At 42.4% G+C, this 24,346-nt stretch overlaps 1 protein-coding gene across 6 annotated transcripts in view; it reads right to left on the reverse strand.

Annotated features, from left to right (window-relative positions):
* The window catches only part of EHBP1 (EH domain binding protein 1), a 365,541-nt gene that overhangs the window by 170,466 nt on the left and 170,729 nt on the right, over positions 1-24,346 (reverse strand). For all 6 annotated transcript variants that reach the window (XM_066595508.1, XM_066595507.1, XM_066595505.1 and 3 more), the window contains 2 exons: positions 19,401-19,579; positions 18,744-18,792 (listed from right to left, as the gene is read on the reverse strand). In XM_066595508.1, coding sequence (XP_066451605.1) covers positions 18,744-18,792; positions 19,401-19,579 — 228 coding nt within the window. The remainder of the gene's footprint in view (positions 1-18,743; positions 18,793-19,400; positions 19,580-24,346) is intronic.

The raw sequence follows: 24,346 nt of genomic DNA on the forward strand, positions 1-24,346 counted from the left end.
CGGTCTCCCAGGCCTTTTTCATCGCAGAATCCACTCTGGTATCTAGTGGATCCCGCAGTTGGGAAATGTCCTCAAAGGGGAGGGCTGCTTCTTTTTTTTTTTTTTGAGACCCTGGTGACCGCCAGATCCACCTTAGGGACGGTTTCTAGGAACTCGATATCTTCTGGTGTGAAGACCATGCGATCCTTGAATTCCTTGGACAGGAAGAATTTCTGATCTGCCTGTTTCCACTCTGTCAGGATCAGCTGTTTTAAAGTGTCATTAACTGGAAATGATGGTTTTGGCTGTGGTAGGAGTCCCCGGAACAGGCTATCCTGAAAGGATGGCTGCTGCGGCACCTCTTCCTCCACCTGCATGGTGCGCCGGACTGCAGTTAACAGCTGACCCAAGTCCGCCGATGAAAGGAAATGCTTCCTTGCATCCTCCATGGGCGGCATGGATTCTGAAGGAGAATCTTCTAGGACCTCCTCAGAGTCTGACTCTTCCATTCGTGCCCGCCTTACCCTTCGTGGGGGGCGGCAGAGAAAGATGAGAGCGAGGCTTCAATCTCCTCGCGGATCATGGATCGGATGTCCGACATGCCCGAGGAGCCCTCTTCGCGGATCACCTTCTCCATACAGTCCGCGCATAGTGGCTTGGTGTGGCCCTCTTCTAGCCACCGCAAGCACTCGCTTTTTGGCCTCTCTAACCTTTTGTGCATCTCTGTCCTAAGAGACGGAGACAGCAAAAAGGACTTCCAGCACCAGATCCTGATGTCTCAATCCTCCCTCCCCGGTACTCCCAAAGCAGTCTACTCACCAGCAGGCTGCTTTCAGTGTCCTCTCTGGCTGACATCTTCAGTAAGGTGCAGACAGGAGATGCAGAGGAATCCAGTCCTTTTAAATTTTCAAATTTAGCTCCGACACGGCCCCTTTAAGTGAGGCCCCGCCCCCTGTGACGCGGCCGCGCTGACGTCACGCCGCCGCGCCGGACCCGGGGGATACGCCGCATACACTGGGACGCCGCCGACCAGCACACCCGTGGGGACGCACGCCGACCAGCACACACGTGGGGACGCCGACCGGACCCGCCGCCTAGGAGACACACATGGCGCCGCGCCCGCGCCGAACGGACCGCCCCGAGCGCTGCTGGCATACCTCTCTAGACGTGGATCCCTGGAGACACCGGCGTCCGAGCCTGCAGGTACCGGGGCTGCTTCCTACCGGTTCGACAACCCCACTGGGCAGCGTACCGGGGGAGGATTTTCCCACTGGGGGAACAGTGCTGGGTAGATCCTGCGGGTGAGGGTCCCCTCGTAGGGTCTCACCCGCACAAGCCCTGCCAGCCCGAACAGAGGGTCGTCCCCCCACGGGCGGACAGGCTGCATGGGAGTCTTCTTTCTTCATTCACCTCCAGCATACACCTGGAGGCCCGCTTGGACTGTCCTGTAGGGACAGGAAGACACTGGTGAGCCGGTGGTGGGAGTTGCCTTTTGTATTTTCCGCTTCCTGTCCCAACAGGTGTCCAGCAGACAACCTCCAGGTGTATGCTGTCAGGATGACGAGGGGAAATGTGCAATACCAGCAGCCCCCCTCATCACCCTTATGCTTGCCAACTTTTCCTGCTTCCACCACATTTGAAGAACTGACTGTTCACTTGCTGACCAATACATCCCCTCCTTGACGGGGGCCAGTAGGGTCCCGTAGAGTACTGCCCACGTGCTGTGCGTAGAAATTAAATTAGCTTCATTTTGAAAAGACATCAACTATGCAGATATTATATACATATGAGGAATTCTCTTCCCATGTAGGTGAAGCAATTGACTGCACGAATTAATCACTGAACCAGAATCAATGATTTCCTTACAGAACATCTTAAGGAAGAGCTACCTCTTTGAATCAAAGTGTAATCCGTCCAGGACATACACTCCAGTGTTGCTGGTACATGTATTGCCTGTAGGAAAATGCTCCTTAATTTCTGATCCCACCCTCTAAGTCTAGCTTCTAACAATATACCAAGAACAGAATTAAAAGGTAATTAATGTCTCTCCCATCCCCAAAATGAAATGATTAAGATGATAGACCATGTAATAAATAGCAAAAGTGCAAAACACTTTAATTTTCTTAAAATAACATAGTAACATAGTAACATAGTATGTAAGGCCGAATGAAGACATTGTCCATCTAGTCCAGCCTGTCTATCCTACTGTGTTGATCCAGAGGAAATCAGACTGTTCCCTGGATCAACCCCTAATAGTTCCTACCTGCCTGTATACCCGGATTGACACTTAACCTAATATTTATATCCTGTAATATCCTTCTTCTCCAGAAAGACATCAAGTCCCCTTTTAAACTCCTCTATGGATTTTGCCACCACCACTTCCTCCGGTAGAGAGTTCCACAGTCTAACTGCTCTTACAGTAAAGAACCCCTTTCTGTGTTGGTGATGAAACCTACTTTCCTCTAATCGTAGCGGATGTCCTCTTGTTACCGTCGTGGTCCTGGGTGTAAACAGATCGCGGGAGAGATCCATGTGTTGTCCCCTCATGTACTTATACATGGTTATTTGGTCGCCTCTTAACCTTTTTTCTAGAGTAAATAGTCCCAATTTGGATAGCCTCTCTGGGTATTCCAGTCCCGTCATTCCATGTATTAGTTTAGTCGCTCTTCTTTGAACCCCCTCAAGCACTGTGACATCTTTCCTGAGCACCGGTGTCCAGAATTGTACGCAGTATTCCATGTGAGGTCTGACAAGTGCCTTATATAGTGGGAGGATAATGTTCTCGTCCTTCGCCCCTATTCCTCTTTTGATGCACCCCAAGACTTTATTTGCCTTTGCAGCAGCTGACTGGCATTGGTTACTCCAGTTTAGTCTATTATCCACTAATACCCCCAGATCCTTTTCCATATCACTTTTCCCTAGTGGTACCCCATTAAGTGAATATTCGTGACATCCGTTCCTCTTGCCCATGTGCATAGTCTTACATTTTTCAACATTGAACTTCATTTGCCATTTTTCTGCCCAAGCCCCCAGCTTATCCAGGTCCGTTTGTAGCCACATATTGTCCTCCGTTGCATTAATTACATTGTATAATTTTGTGTCATCTGCAAATATTGATATTTTGCTGTGCAGCCCCTCTATCAGGTCATTAATAAATATGTTGAACAGAGTGGGGCCTAATACTGAACCCTGTGGCACCCCGCTAGCGACTGTGGTCCAATCAGAGTACAAACCATTTATTACCACCCTCTGCTTTCTATCGTTGAGCCAATTTTTTACCCACTTACACACGTTTTCGCCCAGTCCGAGCTGCCTCATTTTGTATATTAGCCTATTATGTGGCACGGTGTCAAAGGCTTTAGAGAAGTCCAGATATACAAGATCAATAGATTCTCCCTGGTCCAGCTTAGAGCTTACTTCATCGTAGAAACTGATCAGATTTGTCTGACATGAGCGACCCTTCATGAATCCATGCTGGTGAGGAGTTATTCCCTTAATCTCCTTGAGGTACTCATCGATGGCGTCTCTCAGAATCCCCTCGAAAATTTTTCCCGTTACTGAAGTGAGACTTACTGGCCTGTAGTTACCAGGCTCACTTTTGCTCCCTTTTTTGTAGATTGGAACCACGTTGGCAATGCGCCAGTCCAATGGTACTACTCCGGTCTTGATAGTGTCTAGAAATATAAGGTATAGCGGCCTAGCTATCTCGTCACTTAGTTCCTTTAGTATCCTTGGGTGTAATCCATCAGGGCCCGGTGATTTATCAATTTTAGTTTTCTTTAGACGCTTCCGCACCTCCTCCTGCGTTAGGTATGAGATATTTTGTGAGGGGTTCGTTTTATTCCCCTGCTCCTCGTGTGGCATTTCCTTTTCTTTGGTGAACACACTTGAGAAGAAGCTGTTTAGTAGATTTGCTTTCCCTTCGTCATCATCAATGATTTCTCCTGCATTGTTTTTTAAAGGGCCAGCGCTCTCCCTGCAAATCCTTTTGCTGTTTATGTAGTTGAAAAATAGCTTCGGGTTGTTTCTGCTCTCCTTTGCGATCCGTCTTTCCGCCTCCTCCTTGGCAGTTTTAATCGTATCTTTGCATATTTTGTTTTTTTCCCTGTATGATTTTAGCGCTTCTTCGCTGCCTTGTTGCTTTAGTAGTTTGAACGCTATCTTCTTTTCGTTTATTGCCCCTCGTACCGTCTTGTCGAGCCACATTGGTTTCCTTTTAGCTGAGTTACTTTTATTTTTGAAGGGAATGAACTGCTCACATGAGGCGATTAGGATCCTTTTGAACTTTTCCCATTTTTCCTCCGTACTGATATTTTTGAGGATGTTGTCCCAATTAATGTTACCGATAGTAGTTCTAAGCTCATCAAATTTTGCTTTACTAAAGTTTAGTCTCTTTGTTACTCCTTGATAAGGCATCCTATTGATTGACAGCTGGAAGTTGATTATATTGTGGTCGCTGTTCCCCAAGTGCCCCTCAACCTGCACCCCCTTTATACGTTCCGGTTTGTTAGTTAGCACTAGGTCCAGGATGGCTTTCCCTCTTGTTGGTTCCTGCACAAGTTGGTTCAGGTAATTGTCTTTAATTACTCTCAAGAACTTATCACCCCTGTGAGATTTGCAGGTTTCGTTCTCCCATGTTATATCTGGGTAATTAAAGTCCCCCATGATAATTACTTCGTTTCGTTTTGACACCTCCTCTATCTGCCTTAGTAGTAAGTCTTCAGTTTCTGCTGTTGCTTTTGGTGGTCGATAAAAGACCCCTATCAGGATTTTGTTGTTTTTTCCCCCCTGTATTTCTACCCACAGAGATTCCACCTGTTCGTCTCCTACCCCTATATCCTCCCATAACGTTTTTGTGCAGAAAAAAACCTCTAAAAAAGTTCTGGCCACTGCTGGTTTCCCTTTCCATATAATTTGCTGCCCACTGCCAATTGTCAGGTGAAGTCCGTCTAGTAACAAAAACACAAAGTTGGAACACAGGAAGTGTAGGAAAGGGATAACTGGAGAGATGATAGGGAGGAGGGGGGAGAGAGAGGCAGAAAGGCTCACACAGACACTGCTGGGGGTAATGGTAAGTAATTTACTGCGTTACAGCTACGGAAATCACATCTACTCTGCTCAGTACTGCTGTATAATGTCTTTCATGATTCTATTATTCCTCTGTGTTTTAACTCCACAGTCTGTGAAGAGATGATAGGGAGGAGGGGGGAGAGAGAGGCAGAAAGGCTCACACAGACACTGCTGGGGGTAATGGTAAGTAATTTACTGCGTTACAGCTGCATAAATCACATCTACTCTGCTCAGTACTGCTGTATAATGTCTTCCACGATTCTATTATTCCTCTGTGTTGTGCTACAGAGAGGTGCGGAATCTGCTGGTTTCTTCATGTGCCAATGTACAGAAGATACATAGCAGCAGTTTCGGCTAGCTGCCCAGAGAAAACTAAAAATTAGAGATGGAGCCTGCAGAGGGTTAAACTGGTATTGAAATGTCATATAATGGCCAGAAATATCGTTTTACGTCATGTACACATAGCAACTTATTAGCAAAATTACCGGGATTTTAATATTTACAATAGATAAATCATAGCAAAAATGCAGTTTACCGCAGCGTGTAAACACCCTAAATGCTTACTCCGAAATGCCCTATTAAATACATTAGAGGTCATATATCAGTCTTCATAAGCCAAGAAAACAAAGCACGACTTCTTTCCCAGTACGTGACTATGCCGTTATACAATATTGGACATGGAGCATATATACCAATAGATGACAGCTAGAGCAATATATACATTTTTTCCTAACAGGATATTACTTTGCGTATTGTGTGATTGACAACCATCAATAGCCAGCTGTCAAGAAAAGCACCACGGGCGGTTTCCCAAACATTGGCCAATTATACGGCACACTGACATATTGGAGGGGATCAGGTGACACAGGTAAATGGCTTTCTTTAAATTGGCTGCTGCGTCTGGATTCAAAGAAAGAAAAGCTTTGTTTGATGCAACTTGGAAGCGGAAATAACAGCGAATCTTTTGCTAACTTGTGGGGCACAAACAGCTGAGTATATTCTACAGTTTTACGTTGTTTGATATATCAAGCACGAGAAAGCTCATTCGTGGCATTAAAAGGTATAAAAAAAAAACAAAACTTTACCGCATATTTACAGTGGCTTGCCCCACTATTTACCCGTCTCCCATAGAAAAACTTTTTTTTTCTATTTTTCACAAAAAATTTGGGATAAGAACTAGAGATGAGTGAATGTACTCGGCCACGCCCCCTTTTCACTCGAGCACCGCGATTTTCGAGTACATCTCTACTCGGGTGAAAAGATTCGGGGGGCGCCGTGGGTGAGCGGGGGGGGTCGCAGAGGGGAGTGGGGAGTGTTAGAGAGAGAGAGCCCCCCTGTTCCCCACTGCTACCCCCCGCTCCACCACGCCATCCCCCGCTCTTTGCACCCGAGTAGCCAGGTACTCGAAAATAGCGATGCTCGATCGAGTAATTACTCGAAACGAGTACATTCGCTCATCTCTAATAAGAATCCTTTTCTTAACCCTGTAAGTCTGTGCTGTTTTTCATTAAAATTACACCCATTCTAGTCTAAGGAAACTGCTTTAAATCCGTATGTCATTAGTATTTCACCTGTATTTGCTTTTCCTGGCATTGTTTACTAAATTACCAAAAAAAAATGGATTTTTTTGCCCAGTAGCAAAAAAAATCCAAAAGCAAATACTGAGGCAAATACAGCTGAAATACTTTCAACATACAGATGCAATTTAATCTTGAATACATCTAGGTTATGCCATATTCACATAGGCCGATTCCATGTAAAATGTTTCTACATACATTCTGCCTTAAAAAGCAAAAAAAACCCATGATTTAGGCGCAGATTTACACACGGGTTTTAACCCTTTCCAATCCAATTTGTTTCTTGGTTTTCCTAGGGGGCTTACTCTTTTTCTGCCATTATACAACGGCGCTATCTGCTGGCTAAAGCCAGTACTGCATGAGGTGACACATTGGATAGGCTCCAACAGCAGAGAGGCTGGCAATATACAGTAAGAGAACCTGGACGGACGTCTTCCAACATTGCAGCTGTGCAGCCTTAAATCATAATGTCTTCAGATGTCAGACAGTGGATTGGAAAGGGTTAAAGGGGTTGTCGGGATACCTGACAACTCTGCTTCAATAGTGTTGAAATGGTTGAAAAAGTAAACTGAAACATATTTACTAGAGATGAGCGAGCATACTCGCTAAGGGCAAATATTCAAGCCTTTTTACGGGTACCTGCCCGCTTGTCTCAAAAGATTTGGGTGCCGGCGGGGGAGAAATCTCTCTCTCTCCCTGCCGCTCCCCCCTGCTCACTCCCACAACTCACCGCTCACCCCCGCCGGCACCCGGATCTTTTGAGACGAGCGGGCAGGTACTCGCAAAAGGCAATACTCGTTCGAGTATTTTCCCTTAGCGAGTACGCTCGCTCATCTCTAATATTTACCCCTCCATGGCTACTGGGTTCCAGCACTGCTGCCCCACTGTAGTCCCGGTGATTGCTGTGATCGCTTATGTCACAAGAGCTCAGGTGACCACTGCAGCCAATGAGAACCTACAGCATCCTGTTCCAGAACTCCTGGCACCATGACGCTCCGAATGTGAGCACTCATGTTCCACTATGTTGGGTATATAGAAACTGCAATTATTCTCTATATTTTTTGTGGGATCCTCCTATATTACATGTGAAACTAAAGGCCTGCAGGCCAAATCCGGCCGGACACATCATTTTTATCTGGCCTCCAAGGTCTGGACAGAAGAGAGTCTCTCTAGGTTGGAGGGTCCTGAACTGTGCCAGGAAGACCCTCTGGTGCACTATGGACTCTGCCAGCCACTGGGTAATGGGATCACAGCCACCACCCTGGTACTACACTGATGTTGGATGCGTGCGGAGTGAGCGCTGTGACTATTACTGTAGCACCCGAAGCCTTTGATGTGCACTCCCCTGTCTGTTTCTCCTGCTGAGCCTCTCCTGCAGTGTAGAGCTGCTTGCCGGGGATTATACCAAGAAGTGGCTTGACCATCGCATCTGGTTCTTGCTACCATCTTGCAGAGGACAATCTGTTCCAGCCTGCCTGTCCATATCTTGTGAGCCTGCTGTATGGATCAGAGAGAACACTGTATTATACTGCTGCTTAACCCACTGAGTAAGGAATTTTTGGCGAACCTTTCACCAGGTCCTTCTAACTCCCATAATTTTTTATTTTCTCTGACTACCTCGCAGTTTAGAGTTCAGTGTCTCTGTTGGGGGACTTATGCCCTAATTTTTCTGGACAGAACCTTGCTCTGGTCCGTCAGCCCCAACCCCCTCACTTTGTAATTGTAGGACTGTATTTTAAAGAATATATTAAAATAGGCCCTTTGAAGACAACGTAACGCTAATGTGGCCCTCTGTAAAAATTAGTTTGACACCATTGCTCTATATTGAAAAATCGCAGTCAACTATGTTTTACAATAGGCATGCACTGGGTCTATTATATCCTATGAATACGTTGAGCATATAGGTAAAGAGCGTTAACCCTTTCCTATCCAATTTGTATCCTGGTTTTCCTAGGGGGCTTACTCTTTTTCTGCCGTTATACAATGGCGCTATCTGCTGGCTGAAGCCAGTGCTGCATGAGGTGACACGTTGGATAGGCTCCGACAGCAGAGAGGCTGGCAATATACAGTAAGAGAACCCTGATGAACGTCTTCCAACATCGAAACTGTACAGCCTTAAATCATAATGTCTTTAGATGTCAGACAGGGGATTGGAAAAGGTTAACATTAGTGACAGCTTCCATGTCAGTTCCTTCATAGCGTCCTTTATCTAACACCAGATCTTTTCCTTTCCATTATAAATAAGGGACATTAAGGAATTCTTCTGCAATCAATTCCCTACTAACTAGTGAAAAGTGTAGTCCTAAAGTGGAGCGCACTTCTCAGAAGATGACGATCTAATTAGAGGGAGTCGGTTTCTACTTGTTTATATCCTAATTGCTAGCATTGTCCCCAGTGTATTAATATGAACCAAGGGCACAAGGGTTATCGGGGAAGAACTATGTAGAGGAAGAAAGAAATCTGCAGGAAGCAAGATGCATACTCCATGTTGCTGTCATGCCGGCTCTGCGGGGTGATGACAGGACATACAACTGCACAATAACAGAGGCTAATTACATTTTAGATTCCAGGAATGGTATACCACTAGTGAAAGGATGTAAACCAAGACCGCAATGACCGGATTGTGTTTCCTCTCGATTTACCCCAAATCCACTGCACCGGAAAGACTACAGCAGTCTTCTGCCTCCTACTGAGCTGCGGCATTATGGTCCCATAAAAAATAAAAAAAAGTCTAAAATTCTAGGCACATTGAGAATACTTTTTTTTTTTTTTTAAGCGTGAAAATTAGAGATAAAATCTATTTGGACATTTGTCCGTCCACGGAAGCATTCTAGAACGTCTAAAGTCTGAATGTTGCTTCCTTATACTGCAGGCAGTGGCAACTTTGCTGCTTCTGTATCCGGGTTCAGGTCAACAGGTAAGACATGAGACAACTGTCCGCATAGGCGCTCCATAAAGCGGATGTAAACACGGACACCAACCAGGTGATGAGCAAAACTTCTGCTGTGACAGTGCCCAGTGACAACTGTCTTCCCGCAGGGAATATTGACACGCACCACGGACCTATGGTTCATGCATGTCCAAGGTTTTGCAGGTACATGTGTTTGCACGCCTGTAAAACACGGACATGTGAACACACCATAGGGAACCAATGGCTCTAATAGACGCATGGTTTTGTGTGCACCTATGTATGCACACGCTTGTGTGAATGCATCTGTATAGGGTACAAGCTATCAAACGATAACAAGTTCAAGTCCTTTTAGGGGACTCAATAAAAATGAAAAAAAATTTTTTAAATTATTTTATAACTTTAAATCTTATCTTTTTTTAACAAAAAAATATAAAAAAATTCATAATACCCTTTTCCAAAATCTACAATAACAAAAAAATCAAACCGAAAAGAAAAAACATATTTAGTATTGCTGTGTCTGTCAAATTTCAAACTATTAAAATAGCGCATTCCTTATTCTGCACAATGAAAGCTGTAGAACAAAAAAATGACACAAAGCCAGAATTGAGCCTTCAGTCATCCAGTTTCCCCCAAAAATGAATAAAACACAATCAAAATGTTCTATGGGCCTGCCAGAAAAGAAAAGCCTGCGCACAAGCTGCATCGATGGGAAAATATAGCAATGGCAGTCAGAAGACTGACAACATAAAAAAAACCCCAAAACTATACATTTGGTATTGTTGTAATCGTACTAAGCCATGTATATGCTATAAAAACAACCCCCCCCCAAAAAAAAATTGGCGCAATTGCTTTCTTTTCCAGATCACTCTACGTGTTTTTAAAAGTTTTTCATTACATTGTATGGTGCATTAAATAGTATAATTAAAGATATTAATTCTGCAGAAAACAAGGTTGAGAGAAAAAAAAGAAAAAAACAAAAGTTTTTAAAGTGGGAGGGGAAAACAAAAATGAAAAAAAAAAAAGCAAAACAAAAAATGTCCGTGTCCTCAAGGGGTTAGGGGTCTTTTCATAGATTTTGTAGTCTATTGCTTTTGCCCTAGAGAGGTTCCAGGATATGATGCCGCTCACATAGCATGGCCCCAATGACCCAGTCTGCCTCTTCTACCGAACCAGACTTGGACCATCAGTTCGGTAAGGTAGCAGGAACTCCGGGTACTGATGCTGAAGTATGCCTGCATTATGGCAATTTGCAACGGTTTAGTATTCAGCCCTAGATCAAAGAATCTAAAATGACCCACAATGTTTAATTTAGGAAGAAAAAAACTGCTTATAATCGTTATTATCAAAAAATGGAGCGATGAAATCTAAATGTTTAGGCGGTTAAACTAATGATAGATGAAGTACAGAGGATGCGAGGCGACACAGGCACCTCCTTAGGCCCTGCTTACCGTCACACACAAGGTAAGCGCACACCATCTTCTGATTGCTTTTATTTATACAGAAATTCTGTGCAACAAGCAAAACACGGCAGGAAAAAAAAAGCTGACATCTTGGCACCGCAACAAAGACGATTTATAATTATAGTTTGGTGGAAATTGAAATAAGTGCCTGACTTCTACTTCTACCTTCAGGGCCACTTTGAGGCATTGTTAATATTACCTAAATTTACAGGAAAAAAGGCAGGAAATGTGATCATTTCCAAATATCGCTTTGTCATAAAGCCCAGCGCAATTTCAATTTAATTCTAGATCTAAAATACGTAAAAGAGGATTTGTCAAATAAGAGAAGATTTCAGCAAAATGAGACACTGAGCTGGGTATACTGACTGTCAATGGGCAGGAGATTCCCCAAAGACTCTGTATCTCACACCCGGGGCGTTTTAATAAAAGTATTGCGAAACGTATTCATGAACGATTTCAGGGGGTCTTCAAGATAAACAAATTCTCTAAAAAGGGCTTCTCTGTGGCAAAAGCATAACAAAGAGTTTATACTTACTTGTCAGGCCGCCGATGGCTACCCCATGGTCTTCCCCAGGGATTTATTGTTTACAGGCTGCAGTCAGCTTGTGTCATGCCGTAAACAGGCTGCTGCAGCCAATGACAGGGCTTGTGAAGCTCGGTTATTAGCTGCAGCAGCCGGTCTACAGGCTGTCACAGGCTGACTGTAAATAATACGCCACCGGGGAATGAGTCGGGAAAGGTGAGTACAAACTATTATTTTTTGCCACGGGGGAGTCCATTTTAGAGAGTTTATTTATCTTAGACAAGCCCTTTAACCCCTTCCCGCTATAGGACATACAGTTGCATTCTGCAGAATCGGGGTATGTATGAAGAGAGATCGCGCAACAGCTCCGATCGGTCGCGCATTTAAATCCCCTGAACGATGTTTGGAGGTTCCGTATGGCCCCCCGCGATGAGATCACAGGGAGCCATGTGGGTGACATGGCAGCCGGGGGCCTTCAGAAAAGCCCCAGGACTGTCTTAGAAGACTGCCTATCAAGCCATCCCCATGGGATGGCTTGATAGACTGTCTGTCAGATTGCAGTATGATGTAATGCTGTGGCATTACATCATACCGCAGGAGCGATCAAGGCATCGTTAGTTGTGGCCCCCTAGGGAGACTGAAAAAAAAAGTAAAAATAAGTAAAAAGCCCATTTAGAGACAATCATTATCACTCAAAATTCGCTCAAAAGCCATCTTTTGAGCAGTAATTGCGTGCCCATCGTGCACTATTTGTTCATCGCTGACTTCAAGCCAGCTTGAAGTCAGCGATGTGTCTTATCGGGACTGCACGTTGAGTTCTCAGTGGGATAGTGCTGATAGTATTCTTTCAGCTGCAGTCACGCTTGAGAACAATGGAGCTGAATGCAGATAACAGACCTCCAGCTGTTATCTGCATTCAGCGAAAGGCTTCATTTGCACGCTGATAAGCCACTAAGTAGCTAAATAGCTACTAAGTAGTTTATGCAAAATGATTGTTTAAAACTGCTGTACAAGTTATCTTTTAAACGAATTTTGAGCGATCATCTTTCCGTGTAAATGGGCTTTAAGTTTTACTAATTGTTTAAAAAAAAGTAATAAAAGTAAAAAACAAAAAAACCGAATCGCATTATTTACCCCGTACGATGAACGTCGTCAAGAATAATAAGAGATGCTTTCTTGGTCACCTTTTCTCTAAGAGAAATTGCAATAAAAAGCGATTTGGTATCAATGCAAACTACAGGACATCCCGCAAAAAATGAGCCCTTGCACATCTATGTCGACAGAAAAGTAAAAACGTTATTGCACTCAGAAGACGGCAGCAGAAAATAATAGAAAAATAAAAGTTTTTGCCAAAAAAAAAAACAAAAAAACAAGTAGGACAGCAAAAAAAAAAAAAAAAACCTATATAAAGTTTGTCATCGTAGTAATGTTACTGACCTATAGAATATGTTATTTTGGTTGCAGTTTGGGCGCCGTAGAAACAAGATGCACCAAGAGATGGCAGAATTTTTTTTTATTTTTTTTTATTTTACTGCATTTGGAATTTTTATAAACTTTTTCAGTACATTATATGCTACATTAAATTGTATAAATAAAGAAGTTACGATTTTTTTAAAAGGGGGAGGAAAAACGAAAACGGAAAAAAAAAAGGTCCGTGTCATTAAGGGGTTATGGGTAAAGTGATACAGTGAGGGTACATTCCATGGGCGAAATTCAAGTTGGATTTTTCTGCAGGGCTTTTGCCTCAAAAAATTACATCAAACATCCGCAGGGGTGATGCAGAATTGTGCCACAGCTATGCCCTTGAATGGCCGCCATTCAGGATCGCAGTACCTAGACTCCTACAGATCAAAGCTTCTGGCATGTCACTATGGCATATTAGAACATTTCTGAAATGATAGATAACTTTTTAAAAATGTAACCAACTAGAATGTTAGATTGTTCTCCATTCTCTTAACCCTTAAAATGCAGCTATTTTGAGCATTGATGTGACAGGACGTTTTGTTTTTATTTCAGCATCACTGCGTCCTGACAGACCTAGTGTTTAAGTAACTGCATAAGTTTGAGTAACTTGACATTTCAAACGTTTTTAAAAAAATCACAAAAGTTTTGAATTATGGGAGTCTGGGTGCTGAGGCTGAGAGCCCTGCTGATTGTTGAAATGAATGGGCAGCAGCGCTTACCCTTTGGCTGTCCTTGCAGCTTGTCGGCTGCTCTCAGCATCCGGATGCATAGAGGTCTACAGAAGTCTATGTATCAGTCTTTAGCTGCAGCCAAAAAGCAAAGGCAACAGGTGAGCGCTGCGACCCCTTCATTTCAGCGATCAGAGACCCGCTGATCAAAACTTTTCACATGTTGCAAGTTTTTAAAAAGTGCAGCTACTCTTTACAATTTTTCTGTTGACATAACCGTGTGTGGACGTTTTCTGTGCGACAAGTTGGATTTTTTTTTAAATGACACTGAATAATTTCTGAATTTACCTCTATGTCCATGTGAAGATTTGAAACTCTGAATCACAAGACCTGAGCTTTGATCCCTACAAACGCCCTATCTTTAAAGCCACCGATGGGGAATCCAGAAGTAGAGATTGGCTTAATATTAAACCCCATTTTTGCATCATTCTCTGCTTGTTCCTGAACACTTAAAATTAATGACTTGTATTTAAATGAAGGTGACTAACAAGATTGGAAGCGCATGGGTTCCATAGGCAGCTGGTTCATTTGTTTGAAGGTGCAGGAGAGTGGCAGTGCTACTTCAGCTGCTGTATGGCACTAGCGGAGATAATAAACTTGTCACTGTAGAAAGTGACACAAGGCACTCCCAAATAATCACAATAAAAAGATGAAATAAATGTTACCAGAGTTTACTGAGACACACTTGCTAACAATGTAAAAACAATTAAGTCCCAGTAATTAAAAACATAGTAATGAAGAAAGGCTACATAAAAAAAAAAAGAATGGTACACCTGCCCATCCATCCATTTTCATATTCGCTGGCAAATATTTGAGGGGGGGTTATTACTAGGGATGAGCTAGTATACTCGCTAAGGCACATTACTCGAGCGAGTAGTGCCTTAGCCGAGTATCTCCTCGCTCGTCTCTAAAGATTCGGGGGCCGCCGCGGGGCGGGGAGCGGTGGGGGAGAGCAGGGAGGAATGGAGGGGAGATCTCTCTCTCACTCTCCCCCCCGCAACTCACCTGTCACCCACGCCGGCCCCCGAATCTTTAGAGACGAGCGGGGAGATACTCGGCTGAGGCACTACTCGCTCGAGTAATGTGCCTTAGCGAGTATTACACAATAATTGCGGGTGGTTCGAAGAGCGTTACAGTGACCCTCCACTGTGGGACCGAAGGAGGCAGCTATCTTCCCGCTGTTGGTATTTTGTGCTAATCGGCTGGCTCTTGATCCGGTTTTCAGTCATCAAAGTTGACAGATGTAATCCCTGTAGTGCATTGGTAACCTTAGTTAACCAATGTACTATACCTGCTCTCCGATAGGCCACCATTGCTCATGTGATCAGTGCTGTCCAATCAGAGAGCAGTGCAATGTGCTAAAAAAAATGCAGCGGCTTTCTTAGACTATCGAAAACAAGAGATCACAAACCACAAAATCAGAGGAACACAGCAGGTAAAATACCCCACCCTCCAGCCCCAAAACAGAAAATTGCCCCAAAATTGGAGGGATGTTTTAAATCCCAGAGCAAGGCTGTTGAGCGTGGTTTTATGATCATATATTTATCAGTTTGTTGCTAATGAAGTCTGAAATAATATGTTTATTTAACCCCTTCAAAACCAAGTTTGCTTGCGGTGTTAATGGTCAGGCCAAATTTTGGATATCTGGCATGTGTCACTTTAACAGAGAATAACTCTGTAAAGGTTTGATGCATCCATGTAATCCTAACCTTGTTTTTTCGTCACATGTTGGACCTTATTTAAGTGGTAAAAGGTAAACCGATACAATTTGCGTATATTTATTAAATGCACCAAAAATTAGGAAAACTTGTCATTTTTTCTCACACTGCAGTATGCCACCACATATGTATTGCAGTAATTTTGTATCAGATATATATTTCCACTTGCTTACTTTATTTTGGAAGCACATTTGAAACATTTTGCCCGTTTCTGAACAATTTAGGAAACTTACTAGTTTAACATAATTTTTTTTTAATTTTGACGTCACCAGAACAGCCCCTCGCAGCACCAAGTGATGCCTTGTCGGAACGAAGCTGGAAGTGAGTGGTCTAACACACGATAAGAAATCTAAATCCCCGGATGTGGGGTTAATTTAATGTGGGGTTAATTTGTGGTGCTTTACACAATGTGTTCTTCTTAACCCTCTCTGATCTCACACTGACAGGAGAGAAAGGGAAAAAAGCTGATGCAGCGCTGACATGGCGAGAAAGTTTGTAGTATTCAGCCAGCATTGTGATTGGCTGTCACTTATGTTATACGGGCATGAACCAATCAAGTTCCAACGATGGCACCTGAACAGGCTATAAGTAACAGCCTGTTTTGGGTGTTTTACCTGCTGTGGGGGAAAGCCCCGCCGGTAGAGTGGCTGACATAAACTTATGTCGCTGCTGCACAGAGCCAAGGCAGCAGTGACATAAATTCACCGTCGGCAATCGTGAAGGAGCTTATTTACACCCGATAACAAAATGCCACCAGTGGCCATTTTTTATGCCAACTGTAGTCGTTGTGGTCTTTATTTATCTTCATTGTTTATGTGCGCACGAGTGGCAGAATAGTATTTGATCCCATAGTCATATTGACCCGAAATTAAATAAATACAGGCCAAGTTAACTAAGAAAAATTCTTCATATTTTTTTTTGGTTCACGTAATTTAATAAGCCATGTCATCAGTGAAGAGCGGCAGTTTTAGGAGGCCAGATGTCAGGTACTGTACCAACAGGCGGGCTGGTGCAGCTACAACGCTGCCAGTCCAATGAATAAACATGAATTCCTCCTATTATCATAATAATTGGAGTCTTACAAAAATGTTTCCATTTTTTCAGGCATTAATTTAAATTGTCTGCAAAAATAACTGCAAGTGTGCGTTACAACTGTTCTGTATTACGGAATATTAACCCCTTCCTGCATCAGAATTTACATGTGTGTCATGAGCAGAACTAATCTGCGATGTGGCACTGTACATCCTAGTGGCCACATGGCATATAAGTATACACAAGTATACATATTTGCTATTCTTAGATCTTTAACTGCCTGTTTGTGTTATTTTAGGATTTGTCAATGGTATATTCGCTCTTCAGGACACGAAAAAAAAAAATTCTTTCATTTGTGTTTCTCCATTCAAAAAAATAAAAATAAAATAAAATCATAATTATCTTTACTTCCCAGACGACGATGCTATCTGAGGGCTTGTTTTTTGTGGAACGAGTTGTAATTTTCAATGGTACTATTTAATGTACCATATAATGTACTGATAAGTTTTTAGAAATTAATAAAGGGGAGAGAAATGAAAAAAATAATTGCACCTTTTTGTGTGTGAGGGCGTGTCTTGCTTTTATGGTGCACACACTGCAAAAAAAAGGGACTATATAACTTTATTCTGTGGGTCAGTACAATAATGGCGCTACTAAAGTTCTACGGTATATAGTTTTTTTGTTGTACTGGTTTAAAAAAAAAAATAAATAAAAAAAAGGAATCTATATCTAAAAAAAAAAAAAAAAAAAATTTTTGTCGTCATCTTCTGATCACCATAACTCGATGCAGCTGTGTGTAGACTGGAACTCAACCTGCAGTATTAACCATTTCCAATCCAATTTGTATCCTGGTTTTCCTAGAGGGCTTACTCTTTTTCTGTCGTTGTACAACGGCGCTATCTGCTGGCTAATGCCAGTACTGCATGAGGTGACATGTTGGATAGGCTCCGACAGCAGAGAGGCTGGCAATATACAGTAAGAGAACCCCGAAGAGCTTCCAACATCAGAGCTGCACAGCCTTAAATCATAATGTCTTTAGACGTCAGGCAGGGTTAACCCAGGCCTCTGCACAATGTACGGAGCTGAAGGAAAACAGCTACAAATGGGACAATCCCTTTAATGTCTGTCCTGAGTATGCCTGGAGTACCTGGGAATTGTAGCATGTTCTGTTACAAAACCATGCGTTCAAAAGGTATAGAGGATTCCACCACCAAGGATACCAAAATCACGAACGCACTATGCTATACTTACAGCAACAGGTAACTTCTAATGAAGAATCGTAATAACCTTTATTAGGGTGCGTTCACACACGGTGGAGGAAAAACCTAACCAAATCCGTTGTGTGCGAATACACAAACTATAAACAATATTGGTTGTCACCTGTCAATTAGCTTCTCAGATATTGGACATCATTTTGGCAGCATGTTCATTCAAGAGCAAAATGACAACTTAAGGAGATGCGAATCTAAAAATGACAACATGGCTGAACTTGAATGAAAAATGCCAATACCTCAGAAAAATAAACCTTATCAACGTAGGCCTAACTATAGGGAATGCTGAGGATGCGGTTGCACCCGGGCTCAGGAGCCTTAGGGGGCCCATAAGGCCTCTTTTCTCCATATAGGGAGCTCAGTACTATGAATAAAGCCTTATAGTTGGGGGCCCTGTTACAGGTTTTGCATTGGGGCCCGGGAGCTTCAAGTTACAACTCTGTTTACCAATATATGGTCTATCATTAGAGATGAGCGAGCATGCTCGGTTAAGGAAATTACTCGTGCGAGCATCGGTCTTTTTGACTAACTGCCTACTTGTCCGAAAAAATTCAGGGGGGAGTGGGGGGGGAGAGAGAAAGATCTCCCACCTTCCCACCCCGCCGCCCCCCTGAATCTTTTAGGACGAGTAGGCAGTTCCTCGAAAAGACCGATGCTCGCTCAATTTCCTTAACCGAGCATGCTCGCTCATCTCTATCTATCATATGTCACGGGTGGCAACTCCCTCTCAAAATACATTTTCAGACATTCACGCATTATAAAAAAAAAAGTCTCAACATTTTTTAGGACCAATTCGAACTGTCCATAAGAAAAAGCTTTAATCTGAAATACCAGCGGTATGGGCATAGAAAACTTAATTTGTGCCTCGAGCATTGCATTGCCCCGGCCGTACTGAATGTTTTTGGACAATTCATCTGACGATTTATAAACTTTTTAAATTAATTGTGTGTTTTTAAATGAATAAAAAACCAATGGAATTTGAGCAAAAGTTTTCATCTTCTAGCTCTTACCTTTTTGTTGTTTTCTTTAATATCTTGGGGATTGAGGGACTTGTAGTCACTGAAGGAGAAAATGGTAAAATAGGTACAAAACAAAATTTGATATAAAAAAAAAATAAAAAAAAAATTAAAACCTGTATATTTTTTTTTAAACAAGTTCCCATCTAAAAAAATTTAAAAAAAAGTTGCAGAATAAAATCATATGGAAAGGAGTAATTTTTCAGCAATTCAATCAACAAAACTAATAGTGTGGAAAATTAAAGCGGACAAAAATATATTAATAAATAATATGAATATGGCTGGTTTCAGCGCCTACAGCTTTTTGTCTAAAATAGGAGGCAAGGACCAGGGACAAGCTTTGACAGCCAAATTTGCCATGTGGTAATCCCTTGTCGTCAGTGTTCAAAGAGCTACAGGCTTATTTCTCTCATCTCATTTCAACACGAACAAAATTTTTAATAGCATCTTGAGGTCAGTAGTTTCTATAGGATTAAGGCAAAAAATATCATAAATGAGATGGCAGCTTAAAATGAAAGGGGAACATTGATAGTCAAAAAGGTACATGGTCTTAACCCCTTACAAATCAGCATTCCACAATCCCTAAAAGGACATAGTCGAAATATGTTGGCATTTCCTTTCAAGGTAGATTTTATAGGTCGCCATACTTACATCAAGTCCGGTCTAAAGTAGTTTAATATTGCACAAAACGCCAAGCCATTCCTCCAGGAGGTGGTGAAGTTCGTTATTTTAACTCCTCTATAGGATTTCGTTACTTCTTTGCACCAAGCAAGCAATGACTGGCTGGCATTGGGTTGTCTACCTAGAGTTGGACTTGGTAACGGGCTTGGCTAAAAGAGATAGAAAAAAAACAACTATATGTTAGTCTGTGCTGATAGAAATACATAAACACTCCAAAACTTTAATGACCGTCCCAAACATTGTTTTACCAAGACACAGCATAAAAATATTCCAATACAGTAGTCCTCTCCGAATTCACTCAAAATAATTAGGCCAAATAATACATGCGCGACATTAACGACCATTTGCTTATTCTACCCCAACCAACTCTTCATCCAGCCATTATGATGGTTGCAATCAAAATTCTTTAACCCTCAGATTTATTTGCCAAATGAAGGACAACTGGAACTTTTTGGGTATGTTTGGAGAAGGAAGAATGAAGCATATGCTGGAGCACCCTCCCTACAGTGAAGTATGGCGGTGGCTCGGTGATACTCTGGCCCTGAAGACCTGCAGTGTGTCGAGGGGTAAGATGGATTCAATCGACCATCAGGAAATCCTAGGAGAAAGCGTCATGTCTTCTTTGAGGAAGCTGAAGCTTGGGCATTATTGGACCTTCCAACAGGACAATGATCCCAAGAATTCCTCAAAGTCCACCAAGGCTTGGTTTCAGAAGATGATTTTGGAGTGGCCGCCACAATCACCCGACTTGAACCCCATAGAAAATCTATGATGGGATATGAAGAAGGTGGTTGCAGCACGCAAACCCAAGAATATTAGTGGACTAGAGGCCATTGACCATGAAGAACGGGCAAAGATTCCTCAGAAACGCTATCAGAAACTGGTGTCTGGCTATGTAAGCCATCACAAAAGCAAAAGGTGCTTTAAGTACTAAAGACGCTGGTCATAAAGGGGGTGAATAATTCTGAGACTGTAGCACTCATTAAAAGTGGCATTTTGTGTTGAATTTGAGTAATTCACTATTTATATTATTGTGTTAGGGTCATCTCACACATGTTGAACGCGGCGCTTTGCAATTTTACTTTCGCTTTCAGCCTCAGCTCCCTGCGGCAGACACCATGTTTTGGTGCACCCAATCATTGTGATGGGTGATGAGGTGCTCCAAGACAGAGCAGACGACATTCGAAAATCACAAGGCGCCGTCCAGTGCTGCAATCGAACGCATGTCTGCGAGGCCCCGTTGATTTCAATGGGAGCGTTATACCATGATTAAAGCGAAGTTCAAAATACCAAGTTAATCACTATAAAACGAGCCTGTATGAGGGAGGCCTTCATCTATTTAAATTGTTCATTTCAGGGTTTTTTCTGCAATCAGGTGAACTTTACTAATTTGGCAACTAGACTTCATTTGCAAGGGGGTTTGAATAATTTTGTTTGCAACTGCAGCCCTTCTATGTTAATACCAAATGTAATATATAGATATCCGGTTATGTATATATTTAAAGACTGTTTAATTACAAAGTGTCTGTCTGTGCTCTGGGCAGGTTGGGACAACTTGTGGAACTTGCGTTTATTTTTCACATGCATGGCAAACGGATGTAGATCTGATGCAAACCGTTCGTTTCTATTGCAAAAAATGTATTGTGCACGCAAAAAAAAAAAAAAGTGTGAAAATACAGGTCAAAATTTTCGGCTGGCTTACATCACACTCATCCATGTGAATACACCACTAACCACTGGCGTAACTATAGTGGATGCTGAGGATGCGGTTGCACCCGGGCCCAGGAGCCTTAGGGGGCCCATAAGGCCTCTCTTCTCCATATAGGGAGCCCAGTACTATGAATAAAGCATTATAGTTGGGGCCCTGTTACAAGTTTTGCATTGGGGCCCAGGAGCTTCAAATTACGCCTCTGTCACTAACCATAATAAAGTTTTTCCTAAACTACAGAAAAATTCATGTAGTTGTGCTCCTTTGGACTACCCATTATTAGCCTAAACCCAGGTTCAGTCTCCAAACTTTACACAGTGCCTCAAGACAAAAAGGGATATAAATAGAGATGAGCGAGCATACTCGCTAAGGACAATTACTCGATCGAGCATTGTCCTTAGCGAGTATCTCCCCGCTCGGCAGAGAAGGTTCGGCTGCCGGTGCGGGTGACAGGTGAGTTTCGGGGGGGGGGGGGGGGGGGGGGGGGAGAGAGAGATCTCCCCTCCGTTCCTCCCCGCTCTCCCCCGCAGCTCCCCGCCCGCTGCCAGCAGCCGAATCTTTGTTCAGGAGTGGGCAGGTACTCGCTAAGGACAATGCTCGATCGAGTAATTGCCCTTAGCGAGTATGCTCGCTCATCTCTCGATATAAACAAATATACAGTAACAGTAAGAAAAATCCATAACTAGATGAAAATTTAATATGTTATGGTTATCTCTCCACTTTTAATTCTTCCTGCTTTTCTACTTTTCCATGTCATTTTTCCTGAATTCTTTTAAAGCAATAAAATCAGTAAATTAGGAATAAAATGAACGTTCAGAAAAATGAAAGGAAAGATATATCTACCATTATATAGTGCATACATATTATGTAGCGCTTATCACTTCATGGGTTCTGTTCCGCAATGGAAGTCAGAATGTACCATGCTTCCCTGAAAAAAGACCTTGTTTAATATTCGTTTTTGCCCCCAAAAGAGTCACTAGGTCTTATTATACTTACCTAGCAGGCTCAGGTCAGGTCCCTCCCACTGCTCTTTGGAGCTCCGACACGCTGAGCTGCGGCATTGATTGGCCAACTCATAAATCCCGCCTCAACAATGCGAAGGCTGTTATTGGTTCTTCGACCGACGCTCAGCCAACAAATGCAGCGCTCGATAAACCAATCACAGACATCGCATTGGTTCATCGAGCACTGCATTGATTGGCTGAGCAATGCTGAAGAACTAATCAAAGCTATCGCTTCCTGGAGGTGGGATTTATATGAATCCTGTAACCAGGAAGTGATCTTATGTGGGCGAACAAGGACTGCAGGACGTCCAGCAGAGCTCCAGACCGAGACTACTAGGTAAGTATTCCCTTTATTTACTTTTTTTGTGCAGCTAGGACTTATTTTTGAGGCAGGGCTTATATTTCAAGGGTAGGTCTTATTTTCTGGGTAGGTCTTATTTTTGGGGAACAGGGCATATTCACCTATCTGTATGTTTTTGGAGTGTGGGAGGAAACCAGATTATCCAAAGGAAGCCCCACAAACTCCTTGCAGATGTTGTTCTTGGTTGGATTTGATCCAAGAATCCCTGTATTGCAAGGCAATAGTGCTAACCACTGCCCAGATTTCTCTTCACAGAGGTATTTAATTTGCATTGACAGGTAGGACAGTGTAGCTCAGAAATGGCTGAAGGTACTTGGTGTCAACGTCCTGTGTGTATTTGACAGCGCTGCCTTTATATATACGTGAAAGAAATAAACAATTGCAGTAAAACACAATTATTTCCTCTAACAAAACTGTAAATGTAGATAAGAAGTGAAAAATTAGATTTTAATATGACAATATTTATGGCCAGGCGGTATAGAACATGCATCTGCATCTAGTCTTGGAGTAAAAAAATACTGTATGTTCTCCACCCCATTTGTAATCCTTTGATGTCAGTAATAGCTGTCAGCTCGCGGAGACATATAGTAAGCAGTCTATATTGAGCCATAGCCCGTGGCGTGCCCTTCCTTGTGAATCCAGCACGGAGCGGCGGCTCTAGACTTTTGTCTGGGCAGAAACGGTGCAGAGGGAAACTGATTGTAATTTCGACACTTCAGGCACAATATTACTTCTCTGAAAGTAAATCACACCCATCCTAAAGCAAAGTCATGTAAACATATAGTTTAGTTCTAAGGCAAAAACTGGCAGTCAAAAAATGTAAAAAAAAAGGGTAACTTCAATATTTTGCTGTCTCTTTGATGACAACACTGAAGATGAATATGACATTTCACAAATGGCGTCTGAAGGTTTAGAAATGTTTTCAGTAATTCCGTTGAGGATTTTAACCCTCTGGTGATCAGCGTGGCTATGGAAGTAATTAACAAAAAGGTTATGCAATAAATTACTCAGGAAGGACCAAGATGAAAACACTTTTTTTTTAAAGATTTTCTATTTTGTTTTACGTTTTTCTCGGACCTCACGTAAGCAATCGTCTTGATACTAGAGTTAGAGAATCTGTACTTTTACAAAACTTTTGACCTGTCAGAGCGGCGTGTCAGTAGAGTCCCAGGTGCTGAGACCCCCTGCTGATCTTTCGGCAACTGAAGATGGACACAGACTTTTACGGACTTCTACGCCTCGGTCTTTAGCTACCAAGAGGATCAAACAACAAAGACAGCTGAAGGGGTGCTCAGGTCTCAGCAGCTGGACCTCCACTGATCAAAACTTCTGACATGTTACCCTGACAGTCAAGGTTTTAAAAAGTGCAGTTACTTTTTGAATATAAAAACTGGTAAGGAACCCATTTCACATTGGAGAAAACTTGTTGCTTAAGAGTTAAAAATGGGTCAAAAATGCTCACTTTGGAATCAGGTTTTTGGATTTCTTGGTATATGCATTTTCTTTCTTACAACCGAATATTACAACATGGTCAGGATAAAAAAAATGTAAAAAAGGAAAAATATAGACAACATAATAAAAAAAAAAATATATATATATATATATTTTGTCTGTTTTTAATTCCAAGCTTTTTTATTTTAATGGAGTAAAAAAAAATAAAGGATGACATTTTTATTTTTAAGCTAATGTGCACAAAAAGCTGCCTTTTAATATATAGATAAGTATCAGAAAGGTCAGACCACCCAGTGAATGCTAGAAATAAAGGATCAACATTAGCCCAGCAGTTCTAGAGATTGATGGGTGCACCAACGGGCATCAAACATATTGTCTTCTATAACATGTC

The sequence above is a fragment of the Eleutherodactylus coqui genome, chromosome 3 (genome assembly GCF_035609145.1).
Source record: "Eleutherodactylus coqui strain aEleCoq1 chromosome 3, aEleCoq1.hap1, whole genome shotgun sequence".
Classification (NCBI taxonomy): domain Eukaryota; kingdom Metazoa; phylum Chordata; class Amphibia; order Anura; family Eleutherodactylidae; genus Eleutherodactylus; species Eleutherodactylus coqui.